The sequence below is a fragment of the Lampetra fluviatilis genome, chromosome 27, assembly GCF_964198595.1.
Source record: "Lampetra fluviatilis chromosome 27, kcLamFluv1.1, whole genome shotgun sequence".
NCBI lineage: Eukaryota > Metazoa > Chordata > Hyperoartia > Petromyzontiformes > Petromyzontidae > Lampetra > Lampetra fluviatilis.
Genome location: NC_136301.1, coordinates 12,620,695 through 12,643,033, shown reverse-complemented (window position 1 = coordinate 12,643,033; position 22,339 = coordinate 12,620,695). Strand labels below are relative to the sequence as shown.

Here is a 22,339-nt window from a genome sequence, read left to right as displayed (position 1 = left end):
CCTGACCATTTGATGGCCTTCACCAGGTAAATAATGCAGATAAATAGGTATTTTTTGAATTTCCTAAACCTCTGCTGTAGAAGACGGACAGAGAATATGGCATCTGTGCAGGAACACCCTGGTCTGAAACTACATTAGGGCTCCGCAAGCCTCTGCTCAGCATGCCTGGCAAGGCGATGTTGAATAATCCGTGCCATGACCTTTCCCGGCACACGGGGGAGGGCGATGCCTCTGGAATATTGCAATCTGTGTGGTGCCTCTTCTTAAAGAGGGGGACCACCAGGGCATCCGTCCAATCCTGCATAACCTGTCCAGTGGTCAAGACAATTGTGATGATGTCACGTAGGGCAGTCTATATACAGACGCCACCCTCCTTCAGCAGTTCGCTTGGGAGATCATATCTGACCGGCGCATTCCTGGTCCCAGACTACAAATCGCCTCTCATACTTCCTCAACAGATGGAACTTCAGCCAGTCACTCACAAGGGGTGGCTACTTCTGCCAATATTTGAGGCACGACAGCTCATGCAGGGCTGAGGAAACCTCATAGAAATGCTCTGCAAACCTGCAGACCTGTTCCTGGGTGTTGGAGATCGGATCACTGTGCTTGCCCTAAAGGATGGTGATAGGTAAGGCAATGCAAGTAACCTTTTTGATGAATTCTAGATTTGAAGCTTTCGTGACTGCAAGGATTCATACTCTTATGCTTTTTCGGTAAAGTCACATAGGTAAAAAAAATAATAGAAGTAATAATATAAATAAAATAAATAAAATTACAATTAATAAAAAGTAAAATAAAAATTAAATAAAAATCACGACGTTTCGGAGGCAACACAAGCTTCCGTCTTCAGGTGGAACAGTCACAGCACGATAGCTGTACCAAGTGAGAGAAATTCCAAGAAAAAACGTATTTTCATATATATACTGGTTGTGGGTGGGAGGAGCCAAGGTAGGTCCTGAATATTATTTTTGTGAGGTTCGGTGCAGCTGAAAGCACGCTGTTAGGAAAGAGCCTTTGTTGTGTAAACTAGGTGCGGATGATGTAAAGGTGCATGTAAAAGGGACTGAGCCTTTTTGTTATGTAGAGATGATGCGGCTGAAATCGCTGCCAGGAAATTAGTCTGTTGTGTAGAATGGTTGACTGAGCCTATTGTTATGTAAGAAGAAACCAGAGCCACACATCACAAAGCTGGATGTCAACAAGACCGTGATCTAATTCCATCTGTGAAAGATGTCATTCCTGACTTACAATACCCTGGAGTCTACAAACTGAGTTGCAGTTGTGGTGATTGCTACATTGGAGAAACGAAACGTCATATCTCTGATCGTGTCCGTGAGCACAAGTCAGATCTGAAACACGGCAAAACTGATTCTTCTGCCGTTGCCGATCATTGCTACAACGCTGTGGGCTCTCATGAAATTGTCTTTTCCGAGACTAAGGTGCTCTGCAAGCCTCCTGGCTACCATCAAAGGTTTGTACACGAGGCCATCCAAATATACAAACACAGACATAATTTCAACCGTGATGATGGGTACAAACTTAGTAATCATTGGAAAGATGTTATTAACCATGCAAAAAAGATTTAACTACACATATTTGGAGCATTCCTGGCAGCGATTTCAGCCGCACCACCTCTACATAACAATAGGCTCAGTCAACCATTCTACACAACAAAGACTAATTTGCTGGCAGCGATTTAAGCCGCATCATCTCTACATTACAAAAAGGCTCAGTCCCTTTTACATGCACCTTTACATCATCCGTACCTAGTTTACACAACAAGAGCTCTTTCCTAACAGCGTGCTTTCAGCTGCACCGAACCTCACAAAAATAATATTCAGGGCCTACCTTGGCTCCTCCCACGCTCAACCAGTATATATATATAAAAATACGGTTTTTCTTGGAATTTCTCTCACTTAATACAGCTATCGTTCTGGGACTGTTCCACCTGAAGACGGAAGCTTGTGTTGCCTCCAAAACGTCGTGATTTTTATTTTATTTTTTATTTTACTTTTTATCAATTTTAATTTATTACCTACGTGACTTTACCGAAAAAACCTAAGAATATGAATCCTTGCAGTCACGAAAGCTTCAAATCTAGAAATAAAATAAAATGAACTAAATAAAATAAAATGATTTTATTTCTATTATTACTTCTATTAATTTTATTTTTATTTTTTACCTACGTGACTTTACCGAAAAAGCCTAAGAGTACTTTTTGATGAATTAAAGAGTGACCTGTGATAATGGGATATTGAGGCAGATTCCATTAGCTCAGTAACCCGTGCGCATTACTCATCCTACACAGCTCTCCGAACCTCCCAGCGAACGCTGCGGGTAAGCCTCCTCATTCTCCGACGAGGGATGTTGTAGATGACGAGAGTGGGCCTGTTGTTTTCTCTCAGCCAGCTGGAACACGTCCTCTGTCATTTGAATGGGGTCTTAGGTAGACACCTACCACTGGAGTGGAAGCATGGCATGTGCAGCTTACAGATGACAAGCCGATGGTCAGTGGGCAGATATCCGCTCCACGGTAGGTCATGGTGTCAAGAACATAGGCTCGCATCTGCTGTTCCGTCACAATATAGTCCAGCAGATGTTCTCGCTTAGAACCGGCATTCATTGATGATTTTGTGTGGATATGCCAATGTCAGAACAGTATGTTGGCAAGTACAATCCCATGGGCTGCACAGAGGTCTAACAGCCTCCTACCGCTGTTATTGAGCTGATCTGGCCAATGCCTTCCAATCACTCCAGCCCAGGTTATCCACTCGGTTATTAAAGCCTCCCAACAGTGTGACTCTATCCTGAGAGGCCACTTTACCTAGCACCTGGGACAGGAGGTTATAGAAGGCATCTGACTCATTGGCCTTGTCTGCATCCCTCCACTGATGTTGATTTTCGGTTGGGGCATAAGCAACCAACACCATGTTTCCTCATCTCTTGTTGATGGGGAGGCGAGCCCACAGCAGGCTGGGACTCACAGTTTCCCACACCTCGCCTGCACACTCCGACACCAATGCCACTCCCTGTTTTTTGTTGGCAGTTTCCTGCCTCGAGTGGAGGACTGTCCACCCTGGAGCCAGAACCAGTCCACTGGACCTCCTGGATTTCACAGAGGTCCAGGCAGTACCAGTCCATCTCCCGACAGAGGAATGGAAGCCCCTCCTCCGCAGCGAGAGTTTGAACATTCCACGTTGCCAACCGCAGTAGTCTCCTGTTCCTGGAGGAACCCTGACAGGCGGGGTTTAGTCTGGCTCTATTAAATGGGGTTTGGCCAGAAGGTATCATGAATGCCTGTCCCCTGGGGCCTTGAACAAGAGTTTATTAGTTGGGTGTTTCCACCGTGGTATTTGGTAGAAAAAGTGCCAGATGGAGGGGTTGCCAGCCCCTCACACGCACTCACCCAGGGGTCGGCAACCTAAATAACGAGAAGTCATTTTTTTCAAATTATAAAAAAAAATAAACCTCAATATTTCAAAACACGCAATGTATGGGAATACAAGACGGTGGTCCTTAATAAATGACGTTACGAAAAGTCCTTAAAGAGTCACATGTGGCTCCGGAGCCGTACGTTGCCAACCCCTGCACTCACCTAACTATACATACAAGTAGGCACACACACGCTCACCTGCGCAAACACATACGGGCACCTGCGGCCATATAAACAAAGACAAAGATCCCTCCCATATAGCCTTGACAGACTGTTGGCCATGAGCGGGACTTGAATTCGGCCCACCGAGTTTCATAGCGCAGCACGCCAACTGCTACACTATTGCACGTACACACGCGCACGTACACACACGCGCGTACACACACGCGCGTGCGCACACCTGTGTGAGGATGTCCTCAGTGTCTGACTGTAGCTCCGCGTTGAGCTGCATGCGTGAGAGGTGCGCTTGCAGCAGGAGGTTCGCCTTGGCGTGGGGGTCGTTAAACTTGGGATTCGTCAGCTTGTTCGGCACCTTCTGTGCCAGCTGCTCTCCCGCACACGCACACACGTGCACGGGCAGGTGAGCACGCGCACACACACAGGCAGATACACACACACAGACACACAGCTGCGGCTATTGTGGTTATCATGGGTGTAGCAATCTTGGTTAGAAAAGTGTGGTTATCGCAGTTGTGGTTATTCTGACTGGTTATTGCGGGTGTGGTTACCGCCTATGTGGTTATCGCGGGTGTGGTTACCGCCTGTGTGGTTACCGCGGGTGTGGTTACCACGTGTGGCACACCTGGCGCAGCAGGACGTCCTCGTGGTGGCGGATAGGAATGGCCGCGTACTCGGACGCGTTGGAGACGATGTCGATGAGGCCGCGGATCTTCGTCTTCGCATTTAGAGACATGCTGAACAGCTCTGAGGGCACGTACACAGAGACATGCTGAACAGGTACAGAGACAAGATTCCCATATAGCCTTAGCAGACGGTTGGGGCAAGTGCTGTTCGCGAGCACCTATGAAGGCCGGCACAGCACACAAGGTGGTGGGAGGCCAGCACCACGCACAGCCGCCTTTGTCTCCCAAGTGGTTCAGATAATCGTCACTGGGTGATGGCTGAGCAGCAATCGAACTCAGGTCGCCAGGTTCATAGCGCAGCGCGCTAACCGCTACACTACCACTCCCCTATACACACACACACAGACATGCTGAACAAGTACACACACACATGCTGAACAGTTCTGAGGGCGTACACAGAGAGACATGCTGAACAGGTACACACACACAGGGCATGGTGAACAGGTACACACAAACATAGAGACATGTTGGTGGTGTAGTTGATGTAGTAGTGAGTGGGTGAGCAGTACTGATGGTGGTGTAGCTGTAGTAGCGAGTGAGTGAACGGTACCGATGGTGGTATAGTTGTGAGTGAGTGGTACCGATGGCGGTGTAGTTGATGTAGTAGTGAGCGAGCAGTACTGTTGGTGGTGTAGTTGATGTAGTATTGAGTGAGTGGTACCGATGGTGGTGTAGTTGATATAGTAATAAGTGCGAGTAAGCGGTGGCAATGGTGGTGTAGTTGATGTAGTAGTGAGTGAGCGAGCGGTAGCAATGGTGGTGTAGTTGATGTAGTAGTGAGTGAGAGCGAGCGGTGGCAATGGTGGTGTAGTTGATGGAATAGTGAGTGTGAGTGAGCGGTGGCAATGGTGGTGTAGTTGATGTAGTAGTGAGTGAGCGAGCGGTAGCAATGGTGGTGTAGTTGATGTAGTAGTGAGTGTGAGCGAGCGGTGGCAATGGTGGTGTAGTTGATGGAATAGTGAGTGTGAGTGAGCGGTGGCAATGGTGGTGTAGTTGATGTAGTAGTGCGAGTGAGTGGTACCGATGATGGTGTAGTTGCAGTAGTGCGAGTGAGCAAGCGGTACCGATGGTGGTGTAGTTGATGTAGTAATAAGCTGCGATCATGCCCAGGTTGAGCGGCGCTACGTCCATCTCGTCCTCCAGGCTGATGCACTTGCTGTGCTCCAGGTCACCCAGGGTGCTCTCCACCAGCTCCGACAGGTGGTCCGACAGGTGCCGGTGGGATACACCTACAGAGACCCCCCACAATTTAGAGTTAACAGACTGTAGGGACGAGTGCTGTTAGTCAGCACCTATTAAGGCTGGCACGGGACACGATGGGGTGGGTGGCCAGCACCACGCCAGGCCGCCCTCATCTCCTTAGTGGCAAAGGTTTTACACATCACACTCGGTACTCATTTGAGGCTGAGTGGACCTAGGGGAAGCCCAAGACTGGTTAAGATAATCATCACTGGTGTTGGCCGGTGCGGGAATCTAACTCAGGGTCGCCCGGTTCGTAGCGCAGTATAGCGCTAACCACTTTCCATATCGGTCTCTCCACATAATACACGCATTATATTACACATCCCGTTATCCACACGGCCTTATGCGAGTAAGTACAGCAGCATTAACGGTGCCGGACGAGATGGCCGACGGTGTGGCCGGTAGGTGGGCCCTGTGTCCGTGTGCCCCTGTGTGTCCCTGTGTGTCCCTGTGTGTCCCTGTGTGTCTGTCTAACCCATGTGTCAACGTTTCTGTGTGTATGTACTCGATGTTGAACTTCTTTCACACCGTACGTAACCATTCATGTTAATCGGAGGTATCGATGTGTCCCTGTATGTCCCTGTGTCTCTTTGTCCTTATGTGTCCCTGTGTCTGTGTCCCTGTATGTCCCTGTATCTGTGTGTCTCTGTATCTTTGTGTGTGTGTCCCTGTATCTTTGTGTGTGTGTCCCTATATCTTTGTGTATGTGTCCCTTATCTTTGTGTGTGTGTCCCTGTATCTTTGTGTGTATGTCCCTTATCTTTGTGTGTGTCCCTGTATCTTTGTGTGTGTGTCCCTGTGGCGGCATGTTTCTGTGTCCATGTGTCTGTGTGTCCGGCCGTGCGCGCACCCTGCAGGTTGTAGTAGTTGGGGTTCTGGGTCATGCGGCGGTACAGGAATGTCCAGGTGAGGTAGTCCACAGCATCCTGCTTGTTCTCGATGGTCTTGGTCACCACCTCGGCGTTGAAGTGGTCGTGGAGGCAGTGGTCCAGGTGCGACTCCACGGGCAGAGGCTCGTAGAGGAATTTCTTGAAGAAGTCCTACACAGCGCCACAGTCACACACACCGTTATCACCCGCCATAACCAACGGTTGCACGTCATCGCGGGTTGCCATGGCGGGGTTGCTGTGGCGCGTTGCCGTGGAGGGGTTGCCATGGAGGGGTTGCCGTGGTGACTCACCTTCTTGGAGCCCTGGCACAGGATGACGCATTTGCCGTCGTCGTCGACGAGGGGGCGGTTGGCACGGCCGACCATCTGCAGCACGTCGAATATTGGGTAGTCCACGTAGCTGCCATCATGTATCACATCACAAACCACATCACGAACCGCATCACATCATACACCACATCACACACATCGTACACCACATCACACACGCATCATGTCCCACATAACGTACCACACACAAATATCACCCATATAACCCGAGTCGACCTAAAGGAGAGCCCAGTACCAGTTCAGAGAATCGTCACTGGTGTTGGCTGTGAGTGGAAATCGAACTTGGGTCGCTAGGTTCGTAGCACAGCGCGCTAACTGCGACACTATCCCTCCCCCAACACATCCACACCATGTTATACCAGACACACACACAACAGAGACGCGACACATATACCACATTACATATCACATACCGCACACCACAGGTAGTGAGGTGAGCATTTAAGTACTGGGGAGTTGGGGGTGAGCGGGAGTGAGGGGTGCAGTGAGTGAGGGTGACTGATGGTGAGGACTCGCTCGAGAAACTTACAATTGTGAGTGAGGGTGAGTGATTGTGAGCGAGGGTGAGCAAGTGATGGTGAGGCCGAATTCTTACACGTGGATATTGCCATTTTAGTGAGTGCGAGCGAGGGATGGTAAGGCCGAGTACTCATGCGTGGATCTTGACATTATCGTGAGGGTCAATGATTGTGAGTGAGGGTGAGTGATTGTGAGGGTGAGTGAGGGTGAGTGAGGGTGAGTGATTGTGAGTGAGGGTGAGTGAGGGTGAGTGATGGTGAGGGTGAGCGAGGGATGGTGAGGGTGAGTACTCACGCATGGATCTTGCCGTTGTAGTGCTGCGTATCCATGACGACCACGAGGTGCGCCGCCACCTTCATCCCCCAGCAGAGCGAGCGCGACGCCACCACCACCTGCACCGCCCCTGCACCACCACAATTACTGTAGCACAACTATAGCCACCACCTGCACCACCACAACCACCATCACCACCGCTATAGCCACTACCACCCTGCACCGCTCCTGGACCACCACGTCCACTATAGCCACCACCACCATCACCTGCACCACCACAAACACGCCCACCACTATAGCCACCACTACTATAGAGACCACCTGCACCGCCTCTGCACCACCACCACGATAGCCACCATCACCACCACAGCCAACACTACGATAGCCACCACCACCATCACCTAACACCACCCCTGCACCACCACCACAACCACTGTAGTCACTACTATAGTCACCTCCACCTGCACTGCACCTCCACCACGACCACTATCGAGCCACCACTACCACCACCTGCACTCTCTGCTCCACCACAACCACCACTGTAGCCACCACCACCACTAATAAAGCCACCACCTGCACCACCCCTGCAACACCACAACCACCACAGTTGTGAGCGCTGTCAGCGCCACCGAGTGGATGGAACCCCGCTTCTGCAGCTTGTGGCTGCAAGGTGAAGTGTGGCGGGCAGTCAACGGACAGCCACGAGGCTGTCAGTTGGGGCAATTTAGGGAATAGGACAGCAGATGTAAAAAAGGGGTCAAATAGCAATTGGGGGCAGTTAAGTCTGGAGATGAAAGGGAGTGACGAGGTTGTGAGAGCTCCATAGGAAGTTATAGGATAAATAAGTACAGGAGTGTAAACAACAAATTGCCAATTGTTACAATGCGAAGTAATATATTTTTCTAATTGTGATACCCATTCTGGGTACAAAATATACACAATTGTCAGCGTCTTCTCTTATTTCGATTTAAAGCTTTCGTGACTGCAGGGATTCATCTTCTTGGTTCTTTCGGTAAAGTCACGTAGAAGGGAAGTAATAACATAATACAAATAAAACATAATAAAATAATTCTCACGACGTTTCGGCCACAACGCAAGCAGCCGTCCTCAGGTGAAGAATGAAACCACCACCAAGCTTGGAGCGTATATTTAAGCTGGGTTGGAGGGGGGAAGAAGAGCGCCTTGACAAAATAATTTGCATATCAAGGGGAATTTAGCATATTTATGGGAAATGCGTAGGAGGTGGGCGGGGGGTTTCAAAGTCATATTATGCCCGTACATTATGCAGGATTAGCAGCATCAAAGGGAGGGGATGGGGGTAGCATTAACAAAGGGAAGGAATGTTAATAGTATGTAGCAGCAGTTACTAAACAACCACGTAAAAAACTAAAGTATAAACTACATAGTATCATCAGTATACTAAATATACTCTCCAATAAGCCGAGCTATTAACAGTAAGTAATACATTAAAATTCTATGTCGCAAAAAATGTAATATGCTTCCAGCTAAACTTTTTTCTCTTACATCACACGGGTCTACCCCGTACTATATACTACCATAGACAAACCCAACATTAAATTATATACTGTATTACTATACACCACTCTATTCCTTTCATCTATAATATTACCACAAGTATTATTCTACCCACCCTACTGTATACCAGACTGCTGTATATTCACTATACAATTACGATACTGTATATTACCTTATACATTGTATTAAACATTACAATTTTATACTATTTATACAATCTGCTATACGCTATACCATTGACCGTCGCGTGAAAGATACCAAGAGGAAGCAACAAAATATGTCAATGGGAGAGTGGTGAAAGGAGGCTTGCAGCGGAGCAAAGAATCCATTCCCTGTGGAGAATACAAGATATATAGTCAATGCCAGTGAGTGGACTGCGGTCTGAAAGTCACCGTAAACGTGAACACAATCAGTTAAGATCCGAAATAGTTTATTACGTCCGTCCAATGATTGCTGAGCCAGAATCCATCTTCTCGGTTGAAATTGTCTCTGTGTTTGTATATGTGGATCACCTCATGAACGAATCTCTCATGGTAGCCAGATGGCTTGCAGAGAACCTCTGTCTTGGAGAAGTCAATGTCATGTGAGCCCACTGAATTGTAACAGTGATTTGCCACGGCTGAGGTGTTTGTCCTACCGTGTTTCAGGTCTGCTTTATGTTCACGGATGTGGTCCGAGACATGTCATTTGGTTTCTCCAATGTAACTGCTACCACAGAGGCAACTTAGTTTGTAGACGCCAGGGAACTGTATGTCTGGAACCACATCTTTTACAGACGGGACCAGATCACAGATTTTATGTACTGTGTTGAATCGGACCTGGATCTTGTGTTTAATCAGGATTTTGGAGATCTTTTTTGTGACCCCAACAATGTAGGGTAAGGTGATGGTTTTGAAAGGCTCCTCAACAGGATCCTTCTTGATGGTTGGAGTGATGGCTTTGCGGATTGTATAGGCCAGGGGTCGGCAACCTACGGCTCCGGAGCCGCATGCGGCTCTTTACGGGCTGCTTCTTGACGATATGTACGTATGTACATAGATGCATTGCGGCTCTTGAAATACTGAATTTTGTACCGAATTGGAAAGAAATGGCTCTTCTTGTTGTTTTGGTTGCCGACCCCTGGTATAGGCGGAATAACCATTAGCCTTAAGAGCTTGGCGTACGTGTTTGAGTTCACTGGCAATGTGTTCCTGGTCGGAGATGAATTGGGCTCTATGGTATAGAGTCTTGATGAGGGAGCTCTTCTGGAATGGATGGTGGTGGGAATCCGGTTTTAGGTAAGCATCCGTATGGGTGGCTTTCCTGTAGACAGAATGGCTCATTGAACCATCAGGTCTCCATTTAATTAGGACATCCAAAATGGGTAGCTTGCCATCTTTTTCGACTTCCATGGTGAATCTGATGGCTGGGTGTATGGAATTGATGTGGTCGAGGAATTGGTCTAGAGCAGGCCGGCCATGTGGCCAGATGACAAAAGTGTCATCTACGTACCTCTTCCATAAGGTCAGGCGTAGAGTGGCAGTCTGGATGGCGTCAGTCTCAAATTTCTCCATGAAAACGTTGGCTACAACCGCAGATAGGGGGGAGCCCATTGGGGTGCCCTCAGTTTATTTGTAGAAAGTTCCATTCCCGGTGAAGTATGTATTGGTTAAGCAGTGTCTCACCAAGAGGGGTACCTCAGTATTCAGTCCTTGATGAACCAAGTCTTCAATGATTGCGATGGTGTCAGGTACAGGAACTTTGGTGAATAATGAGACCACATCAAAACTGACAAGCAGGTTGTCTGGGGACATCGAAAATCAAGGGAATTTCCCTTAAACACAAGATCCAGGTCCGATTCAACACAGTACATAAAATCCGTGATCTGGTCCCATCTGTAAAATATGTGGCTCCAGACATACAGTACCCTGGCGTCTACAAACTAAGTTGCCTCTGTGGTAGCAGTTACATTGGAGAAACCAAACGACATGTCTCGGACCGCATCCGTGAACATAAAGCAGACCTGAAACACGGTAGGACAAACACCTCAGCCATGGCAGATCACTGTTACAATTCAGTGGGCTCACATAACATTGACTTCTCCAAGACAGAGGTTCTCTGCAAGCCATCTGGCTACCATGAGAGATTCGTTCATGAGGCGATCCACATATACAAACACAGAGACAATTTCAACCGAGAAGATGGATTCTGGCTCAGCAATCATTGGACGGACGTAATAAACCATTTTGGATCTTAACTGATTGTGTTCACGTTTACGGTGACTTTCAGACCGCAGTCCACTCACTGGCATCTAACCTATATAATTCATTTTTTGTCTGTCTGTCTGTCTGTCCGTCCATCTGTCCGTCTGCGTACGCTCGCTCGCGGGGGATTTGGCTCTCGGATCATGGGGTTCGCCGAGATAAAATTTTGCCGTTGGGCACGCCCCCAGCCCCGCGGTGAACATAGGCATTTCCGATTTTTCGTCTCTAAACTTTAAATCGGACCGATTATCGATTTAGTGCGATTTCTCTTTATTTATTTATTTACTCTTGCCGACCGGCACGTGACAAAGCACGCCATTGCGCATGCGCGAAGGCGGTTGCCCCTGGCAACGGGCGGTTGGCCCCTGGCAAAAGGGCGGTTGCCCCTGGTAACGGGCAGCAACGCCGTCGCTGCTGGGTGGACGCCATTTTAATTCCCGTTAAAAATATGCGCACGCATTAACACGCAACACTGAGGTAAATTCATCAAAGTTTCACGTCCTCTTCACTCCCCCCCACCCCAATGTGTGCAATTACTATTATAGGGTCGGTAGATAATAAAATTCTAGCGATTAGACAGTATTATTGTAGCGCGGGGGGGGGGGGGTAGCGACCCTACTACCCAGCCTCGGCCGGGTGGGCAATCTAGGCGAGGCCGGAGGCTCTGCACGGTACTAGGCCTCGACACCCCACACTTGTCAGGCGAAGACTTTGTGCTATAAACTCGATATACCCAGCATTGCCCGGGAGAAAAATACATTTAAAATCTTCTGAAAACTTTAAAAGATAACATACCAATGAAAATACAACTGTGTAATTTAAAATTTAAAACCGACCGCGCCAAGAATCGATTCTCTGAATCGCGCAAAGGAATCGAAGGTTGTCGACTCCTTAAGAATCGGCTTATTCCCGTTTAATATAAGTTGGTTATAGAGTTGATATAAACTGCTACGAATGGGAAATATCCGGGGCAAAAATATAATTAAAAACTCCTGAAAACTTTAAAACATAACATACCAATGAAAATAAAACTCTGTAATTAAAAATGTAGCCCAAGCGCGAAAAGAAGCGATTCTTTGCAATCGTTGAAGGAATCGAGGGTTGTAGATTACTTTAGAATCGCCCTATTCCCTTTTTAACAAACTGCGTTTCGCCAAGTTTGCTTAACATTTCCAACAGACACACACATTCACACATTTAGCTTTTACATTTAACATACAAAACGTCAGCATGTACTGCTGTCATCATAGGCAAAAATATATACACCCTCACCACTCTCCCTCACCACTCACCCTCACCATTCACTATCACTCACCACTCACTATCACCACTCACCATCACTCACACTCACCCTCACCACCACTACTCACCATCACCACTCTCCCTCACCACTCTCTCTCCACTCTCACCACTCTCTCACCACTCACCCTTCTCCCTCAACACTCACGCTCACCCTCACCAATCATCCTCGCCCTCACCACCACCACTCATCCTCACCACTCGCCACCACCACTCACCCTCAACACTCACCCTCACCACCACCACTCACCTTCACCACTCACCTCTCACCACTCACCTCTCACCACTCACCTCTCACCACTCACCACTCACCTCTCACCACTCACCCTCACCACTCACTCTCACCACTCACTCTCACCACTCACCACTCACCCTCACCACTCACCCTCACCACTCACACTCACCACTCACCACTCACACTCACCACAGACCCCTCACCACTCACACTCACCACTCACACTCACCACAGACCCTTCACCACTCACCCTCACCACTCACCACTCACCCTCACCACTCACCCTCACCACTCACCCTCACCCTCACCACTCACGCTCACCCCTCTCCCTCACCACTCACACTCACCACTCACCCTCACCACTCTTCCTCACCAGTCTTCCTCACCACTCTTCCTCACTCCTCACCCTCACCCTCACTACTCACTAATCACCCTCACCACTCACTACTCACCCTCACCACCACTACTCACCCTCACCACTCTCCCTTACCACTCACCTTCACCATTCACCCCTTTCCCTCACCACTCACGCTCACCACTCACCCTCACCAACCATCCTCACCCTCACCACCACCACTCTCCCTCACCACTCTCCCTCACCACTCACCCTCACCTTAACCACTCACCTTCACCACTCACCACTCACCCTCTCCAATCACCCTCAGCACTCACCACTCACCCTCACCACTCACCCTCACCACTCACCCTCACCCCTCACTACTCACCGCGCTCCCTCACCACTCACCCTCACTGCTCACCACTCACCCTCACCACTCACCATCACTGTGGTGGTGGTACCTGCTATCATGACAGTAGTACAAGCTGACGTTTTGTATGTGTAATGTCAAAAGCTAAATTAGTGAATGTGTGTGTCTGTAAGAAATGTTAAGCATACTTGGCGACACGTAGGAAAGTTTGTTTTTTTTAAACGGGAATAGGGTGAGTGGTGGTGGTGAGGGCGAGTGGTTAGGGTGAGTAGTGAGGGTGAGTAGTGAGGGTGAGTGGTGAGGGTGAGTGGTGAGGGTGAGTGGTGAGGGTGAGTGGTGAGGGTGAGTGGCGGTTGTGAGTGGTGATTAGTGAGGGGTGAGTGGTGAGGGTGAGTGGTGAAGGTGAGTGGTGAGGGTGTGATTGGTGCGGATGAGTGGTGAGTAGTGAGGGTGAGTGGTGAGGGTGAGTGTTGAGGGTGCGTGGCGAGTGGTGAGGGTGAGTGGCGGTTGTGAGTGGTGATTAGTGAGGGGTGAGTGGTGAGGGTGAGCGTGAGTGGTGAGTGGTGAGGGTGAGTGGTGAGCGGTGAGGGTGAGCAGTGAGGGTAAGTGGTGATTGGTGAGGGTGTGATTGATGAGGATGAGTGGTGAGGGTGAGTGGTTGTTGAGGGTGAGTGGTGAGGGTGAGTGGTGAGAGTGAGTGGTGAGGGTGAGTGGCGGTTGTGAGTGGTGATTAGTGAGTGGTGAGGGTGAGTGGTGAGCATGAGTGGTGAGCGTGAGTGGTGAGCCTGAGTGGTGAGGGTGAGTGGTGAGGGTGAGTGGTGATTGGTGAGGATGAGTGGTGAGTAGTAAGGGTGAGTGGTGAGGGTGAGTGGCGGTTGAGTGGCGGTTGTGAGTGGTCAGGGTGAGTGGTGAGGGTGTGATTGGTGAGGATGAGTGGTGAGTAGTAAGGGTGAGTGGTGAGGGTGAGTGGTGTGCGTGAGTGGTGTATACTTGGCGACACGTAAGCAAGTTTTTTTTTTAAAACGGGAATAGGGTGAGTGGTGGTGGTGAGGGTGAGTAGTGAGGGTGAGTGGTGAGCGTGAGTGGTGAGCGTGACTGGTGAGTGGTGAGGGTGAGTGGTGAGGGAGAGTGGTGAGGGTAAGTGGTGAGTGTGGTGAGTGGTGAGTGTGGTGAGTGGTGAGTGGTGGTTGTGAGTGATGATTAGTGAGGGGTGAGGGTGAGCGTGAGTGGTGAGCGGTGAGGGTGAGCAGTGAGGGTGAGTGGTGATTGATGAGGGTGTGATTGATGAGGATGAGTGGTGAGGGTGAGTGGTTGTTGTGAGCGTGAGTGGTGAGGGTGAGTGGTGAGTGGTGAGGGGTGAGAGTGAGTGGTGAGGGTGAGTGGTGAGGGTGAGTGGCGGTTGGTGAGTGGTGAGGGTGAGTGGTAATGGTGAGTGGTGAGGGTGAGTGGTAATGGTGAGTGGTGAGCGTGAGTGGTGAGCATGAGTGGTGAGGGTGAGTGGTGATTGGTGAGGGTGAGTGGTGATTGGTGAGGGTGTGATTGGTGAGGATGAGTGGTGAGTAGTGATGGTGAGTGGTGAGGGTGAGTGGTGAGGGTGAGTGGCGGTTGTGAGTGGCGGTTGTGAGTGGTGATTAGTGAGTGGTGAGGGTGAGTGGTGAGCGTGAATGGTGAGGGTGAGCGGTGAGCGTGAATGGTGAGCGGTGAGCGTGAGTGGTGAGGGTGAGTGGTGATTGGTGAGGGTGAGCGGTGAGGGTGAGTGGTGATTGGTGAGGGTGTGATTGGTGATGGGTGGTGAGTGGTGAGGGTGAGTGATAAGGGTGAGTGGTGAGGGTGAGTGGTTGTTGTGAGGGTGAGTGGTTGTTGTTAGGGTGAGTGGTGAGGGTGAGTGGTGAGAGTGAGTGGTGAGGGTGAGTGGCGGCTGTGAGTGGTGATTAGTGAGTGGTGAGGGTGAGTGGTAATGGTGAGTGGTGAGCGGTGAGCGTGAGTGGTGAGGGTGAGTGGTGAGCGTGAGTGGTGAGGGTGAGTGGTGATTGGTGAGGGTGAGTGGTGATTGGTGAGGGTGTGATTGGTGAGGATGAGTGGTGAGTAGTGAGGGTGAGTGGTGAGGGTGAGTGGCGGTTGTGAGTGGCGGTTGTGAGTGGTGATTAGTGAGTGGTGAGGGTGAGTGGTGAGCGTGAGTGGTGAGTGGTGAGCGTGAGTGGTGAGGGTGAGTGGTGATTGGTGAGGGTGTGATTGGTGAGGATAAGTGGTGAGTAGTGAGGGTGAGTGGTGAGGGTGAGTGGTGAGGGTGAGTGAGTGGTGAGGGTGAGTGGCGGTTGTGAGTGGTGATTAGTGAGGGGTGAGTGGTGAGGGGTGAGCGTGAGTGGTGAGGGTGAGTGGTGAGGGTGAGCAGTGAGGGTGAGTGGTGATTGGTGAGGGTGTGATTGGTGAGGATGGGTGGTGAGTGGTGAGGGTGAGTGGTAAGGGTGAGTGGTGAGCGGTGAGGGTGAGTGGTTGTTGTGAGGGTGTGGTTGTTGTGAGGGTGAGTGGTGAGGGTGAGTGGTGAGGGTGAGTGGCGGTTGTGAGTGGTGATTAGTGAGTGGTGAGGGTGAGTGGTAATGGTGAGTGGTGAGCGTGAGTGGTGAGGGTGAGTGGTGATTGGTGAGGGTGAGTGGTGATTGGTGAGGGTGTGATTGGTGAGGATGATAGGTGAGTAGTAAGGGTGAGTGGTGAGGGTGAGTGGTGAGGGTGAGTGGTGAGGGTGAGTGGCGGTTGTGAGTGGCGGTTGTGAGTGGCGATTAGTGAGTGGTGAGGGTGAGTGGTGAGGGTGAGGATGTGATTGGTGAGGATGAGTGGTGAGTAGTGAGGGTGAGTGGTGAGGATGAGTGAGTGGTGAGGGTGAGTGGCGGTTGTGAGTGGTGATTAGTGAGGGGTAATGGTGAGTGGTGAGCATGAGTGGTGAGGGTGAGTGGTGAGGGTGAGTGGTGAGGGTGAGTGGTGAGGGTGAGCAGTGAGCAGTGAGGGTGAGTGGTGATTGGTGAGGGTGTGATTGGTGAGGATGGGTGGTGAGTGGTGAGGGTGAGTGGTAAGGGGTGAGCGGTGAGGGTGAGTGGTTGTTGTGAGGGTGAGTGGTTGTTGTGAGGGTAAGTGGTGATGGTGATTGGTGAGGGTGAGTGGCGGTTGTGAGTGGTGATTAGTGAGTGGTGAGGGGTAATGGTGAGTGGTGAGCGTGAGTGGTGAGTGGTGAGCGTGAGTGCTGAGCGGTGATAAGTGAGGGTGAGCGGTGAGGGTGAGTGGTGATTGGTGAGGATGAATGGTGAGGGTGAGTGGTGAGGGTGAGTGGTGAAGGTGAGTGGCGAGCGGTGAGTGGTGAGGGTGAGTGGTGAGGGATGAGTGGTGAGGGGTGAGAGAGTGGTTAGTGGTGAGGGTGAGTGGTGAGGGTGAGTGGTGAGGTTGAGTGGTGAGGGTTAGTGGAGAGTGGTGAGGGTGAGTGGTGATTGGTCAGTGGTGATTGGTGAGGATGAGTGGTGAGTAGTGAGGGTGAGTGGTGAGGGTGAGTGGTGGTTGTGATGGTGAGTGGTGAGGGTGAGTGGTGAAGGTGAGTGGTGAGGCTGAATGGTGAGTTGAATGGTGAGAGTGAGTGGTGAGGGAGGGTGGTGAGGGTGAGTGGTGAGGGTGAGGGAGAGTGTTGAGGGTTAGTGGTGAGGGTGAGTGGTGATTGGTGAGGGTGAATGGTGAGGGTGAATGGTGAGGGTGAGTGGTGAGGGAGATTGGTGAGTGGTGAGTTGTGAGTGGTGAGTGGTGAGTAGTGAGTGGTGAGTGTGAGTGGTGAGGATGAGTGGTGAGGGTGAGCTGAGTGGTGAAGGTGAGTGGTGAGTACAGTCAATATGCACTGTTGTAATCATAGCAGGTACCATCACCACAGTACGTACTGCTCTCATCAGAGCGGGTACCACCACCCCCACCACAGTATGTACTAATGTCATCATCGCAGGTACCACCACACTCGGTATGTACTGCTGTCATTCATAGCAGGTTCCACCACCACAATATGTACTCCTCTCATCATAGCAGATACCACCACAATATGCACTGCTGTAATCATAGCAGGTACCACCACAGCAGTATGCACTGCTGTAATCATAGGTACCACCACAGCAGTATATACTGCTGTAATCATAGTATATACCACCACAGCAGTATGCACTGCTGCAATCATAGTATGTACCACCACAGTCAGTATGCACTGCTGTAATCATAGCAGGTATCACCACAGCAGTATGCACTGCTGTAATCATAGCAGGTACCACCACAATATGCACTGCTGTAATCATAGCAGGTTCCACCACAATATGCACTGCTGTAATCATAGCAGGTACCACCAGTCAGTATGCACTGCTGTAATCATAACAGGTACCAACACAGCAGTATGGACTGCTGTAATCATAGCAGGTACCACCACAGTATGCACAGCTGTAATCATAGCAGGTACCACCACAATATGCACTGCTGTAATCATTGCAGGTACCACCACAATATGCACTACTGTAATCATAGCAGGTACCACCACAATTTGCACTACTGTAATCATAGCAGGTACCAACACAGTATGTACTGCTGTAATCATAGCAGGTACCTCCACAATATGCACTACTGTAATCATAGCAGGTACCACCACAATATGCACTGCTGTAATCATAGCAGGTACCACCACAATATGCACTGCTGTAATCATAGCAGGTATCACCACAGCAGTATGCACTGCTGTAATCATAGCAGGTACCACCACAGTCAGTATGCACTGCTGTAATCATAGCAGGTACCACCACAATATGCACTGCTGTAATCATAGCAGGTACCACCACAATATGCACTGCTGTAATCATAGCAGGTACCACCAGTCAGTATGCACAGCTGTAATCATAGCAGGTACCACCACAATATGCACTGCTGTAATCATAGCAGGTACCAACACAGTCAGTATGCACTGCTGTAATCATAGCAGGTACCAACACAGTATGTACTGCTGTAATAATAGCAGGTACCACCAGTCAGTATGCACTGCTGTAGTGATAGCAGGTATCACCACAGCAGTATGCACTGCTGTAATCATAGCAGGTATCACCACAATATGCACTACTGTAATCATAGCAGGTACCACCACAATATGCACTGCTGTAATCATAGCAGGTACCACCACAATATGCACTGCTGTAATCATAGCAGGTACCACCACAATATGCACTACTGTAATCATAGCAGGTACCACCACAATATGCACTGCTGTAATCATAGCAGGTACCAACACAGTATGTACTGCTGTAATAATAGCAGGTACCACCACAATATGCACTGCTGTAATCATAGCAGGCACCACCACAATATGCACTGCTGTAATCATAGCAGGTACCACCAGTCAGTATGCACAGCTGTAATCATAGCAGGTACCTCCACAATATTCACTGCTGTAATCATAGCAGGTACCACCACAATATGCACTACTGTAATCATAGCAGGTATCACCGCAATATGCACTACTATAATCATAGCAGGTACCAACACAGTATGTACTACTGTAATAATAGCAGGTATCACCACAGCAGTATGCACTGCTATAATCATAGCAGGTACCACCACAGTCAGTATGCACTGCTGTAATCATAGAAGGTACCACCACAGTCAGTATGCACTGCTGTAGTGATAGCAGGTATCACCACAGCAGTATGCACTGCTGTAATCATAGCAGGTACCACCACAGTCAGTATGCACTGCTGTAATCATAGCAGGTACCACCACAATATTCACTGCTGTAATCATAGCATGTATCACCGCAATATGCACTGCTGTAATCATAGCAGGTACCACCACAATATGCACTACTGTAATCATAGCAGGTACCACCACAATATGCACTACTATAATCATAGCAGGTACCACCACAATATGCACTTCTGTAATCATAGCAGGTACCAACACAGTATGTACTGCTGTAATCATAGCAGGTACCACCAGTCACTATGCACTGCTATAATCATAGCAGGTACCACCAGTCAGTATGCACTGCTGTAGTGATAGCAGGTACCACCTCAGTCGGTATACACTGCTGTAGTGATAGTAGATACTGCTATCGAGTTGGTAGATACTAAAACAGTCAGTATATACCACTACAGTCAGTCAATACTGCTACAGTCAGTATATACTACTATACAGTCAGTACATACTACCATGGTGAGTAGCTACTAGAGTCAGTAGATACTATTATAGAGTGAGTAGATACTGCTATAGATTTTGTAGTTACTACTACAGTCAGTGGATACAACTGTAGGGGTGTTAGAGAGAGAGCCGTTATGCATGGCAGCTTATGGGAAACAAACACAGTGGGCGGGGCTACGTGAGTGCACGGGGGGGGTCCTCTCAACGACGTCCGCACCAGGCAGCCCGGGGCCCCACCCCTCAGCGGGGGTGGAGTATAAAGGGGGATGTGTCAGAGGGCTCGGGGCAGAATGTTAAAGCTAAACCAGTGAAGACCAAAGATCGTCTAGCTAGAGCCCTGGACTCCCCTGGGACGCCGCCCTTGTCAGGGCCGCGCAGGACCGAGCCAGCGGCGTGGTCCCGAGAACCAGAGCTAGTGCTCTGGGACTCCGGGTACCGTAGCCCGACTTACCAGTGTCGGGCCAGACAGCCTCCCCTAGCCCGTTAGTGGAGGACTAGGAGGTAGGTCAGAGATAGCTAGCAGTGTATTCCCAGCTAGCCGGGTGAGGGGGCCGATACCCCCTCTAGTATTGTATGTCCACAGTTGTGACTACTTGTACGGAATAAATACGTGTGCCTCACCAACGGTGTCCAAGAGTCATCAACAGTACTTCATCTGGTGTCAGAACAACTACGAACATGGACACGCGCCGGACAGCTCGAGCCGGAGTACCGCAGGTGGAGGACACCGCTGAAATTGTCGAGCCCGAGACGGCTCAACAAGACATCGTGCAGCCGGGGCCGGACGCATTCTTACCGGGGCATCAGGATGAAGAGGAGCCGCCATCAGAAGGGCTGAGGCTGGCTCACGCGAGGCTGGCGGAGCTGCTTTACGCCGCTGCCGCCACACTCGAACACATCACGCGGCTGGGGGCTGGTGGACCACCACGGGGCGAGGAGAACCGACGTCCGATGCGCCTTCCCGCCATCTCATCGGATTCAAACTTTGAATCTCCCGCCATCGCCGCAGCAGCTGCTGAGGGCGTAGACGGCCTGAACCTCGGGTCCAACATCGCTCTCGCTGGGGCTGCCGCGTCACCGCCAGCGGAGGGAGCGTCATCACGGCTGCGACAGGCGATACCATCTGCCGTTCGCGCCGAAGCGCAGCCGAGTTACGGGGACAGCAGCCTGCGAGCTTCCATGGCGACCGCTGCGCTGCACCAACGGCTGCCTCCGCTCAAAGAGTTTGTTGGCGCGGAGGGCGACTGGGGCGGCTTCCAGCGACGCTTCCTCGCCCACCAAGAAATGGCACGGTGGTCGGATGCTGAGGCTCTCTGCGCGCTGCCAGCGCTCCTCGACAGCGACGCACTCGCCGCCTTTACATCGGCGCCGAGGGAGAAGCGCTCCACGCTACAGATGGCGCTGCAGTTGCTGGCCGGGGTCTACGGACCTTCAGCGGAATGCAGGCAGCAGTTTTACGATCGCCAGCGGGGTGCAAAGGAGTCGCCCCTGGCGTACAGGACGAGTCTCCTGGCACTGGCGAAGACGGCCTTCCCTCGAATGGACGACGACGGCGTGGACGCCATGGTCACAGAAAAAATCCTCCTGCTGGCAGACGACCTGGACATCGCCGTCGTTGCACAGGAGGACACGGAGATGAGTTCCATCCAGGCTGCGCGGCTCCTCCACGCCAACCTGCTGTCACAGCGTCGGAAAGCCAGCAGGGCAGCGGCCGGGCGTGCGGTGGCTGCAGCCACCCTCCCGGTGGAGGAGGTTTACGCCGTCGACCGTCGACGGCAGCAGGGAACGGGAGCACGGTCGGGCCGGGATGGGTCGAGCCGCTTCGACCGTCCGTCATCGCCGCCGGCGCTCCCGCGTTGCTTCAACTGCGGCCTCCGGGGCCATGTCGCCTAGGGGTGCCGCTCTCCTCGGCAGCGCGGGACGACGCCTCGACAGGACGCCGGCCCTCCTCCTCCCAAGCTCCATCAACATAATCTGGCGAGTCGCGGCACCCCTCATGTTTGGCCCAAGCACACACTCGTCACACACTCGCACACCGCAACGAACGGGGGGCCGACATTGCGCTGCGACGGGCCAACACGCACCACTATGGGGACTCAAATCGAACCCAGGCAGTGGTCCATGTTGGCCCATCGCGTTGTGGCCGCGTCGTCGGGGTCGTCGGCCGTGGTGGGACACATTGACGGGGTGGAGGTACGCATCCTGGTCGATACGGGGGCATCGGCGACCATCATTTCCGAACTCATTTACAATATTCTACCTGTCCAGAGCCGTCCTTCACTGCCGGTTAACGTCCCATTCTATGCTGCTAACGGGGGCTCTCTTGGCATCATTGGACAGATTCGAGCGCAAATTTGTATCGGGGATATCAAATTGTCGGGCCCGATTTTTGTTTCCTCCTCGCTGGCGGTTCCGTGCCTGCTGGGGACGGACTTCTTGGGCAAAATGCCGATTCGTATTTTAATAGACCAGGGATGCATTGAGCTCCCGTCGGGACGACGCATGGCGTTCCTGCCTTCCCCTACTGCGGCTCGGACGGCGTTCGTAACAGTACCAGCGTTCGTTGTTAAAACAGTTC

At 50.9% G+C, this 22,339-nt stretch overlaps 1 protein-coding gene across 2 annotated transcripts in view; it reads right to left on the bottom strand.

Moving 5' to 3' along the window:
* The window catches only part of SNRNP200 (small nuclear ribonucleoprotein U5 subunit 200), a 62,758-nt gene that overhangs the window by 5,106 nt on the left and 35,313 nt on the right, over window positions 1-22,339 (bottom strand). For both annotated transcript variants that reach the window (XM_078869268.1, XM_078869267.1), the window contains exons 36-41: window positions 7,571-7,679; window positions 6,719-6,827; window positions 6,389-6,578; window positions 5,361-5,525; window positions 4,236-4,357; window positions 3,834-3,977 (exon numbers count right to left, since the gene is read on the bottom strand). In XM_078869268.1, the coding sequence (XP_078725394.1) occupies window positions 3,834-3,977; window positions 4,236-4,357; window positions 5,361-5,525; window positions 6,389-6,578; window positions 6,719-6,827; window positions 7,571-7,679 (839 nt within the window). The remainder of the gene's footprint in view (window positions 1-3,833; window positions 3,978-4,235; window positions 4,358-5,360; window positions 5,526-6,388; window positions 6,579-6,718; window positions 6,828-7,570; window positions 7,680-22,339) is intronic.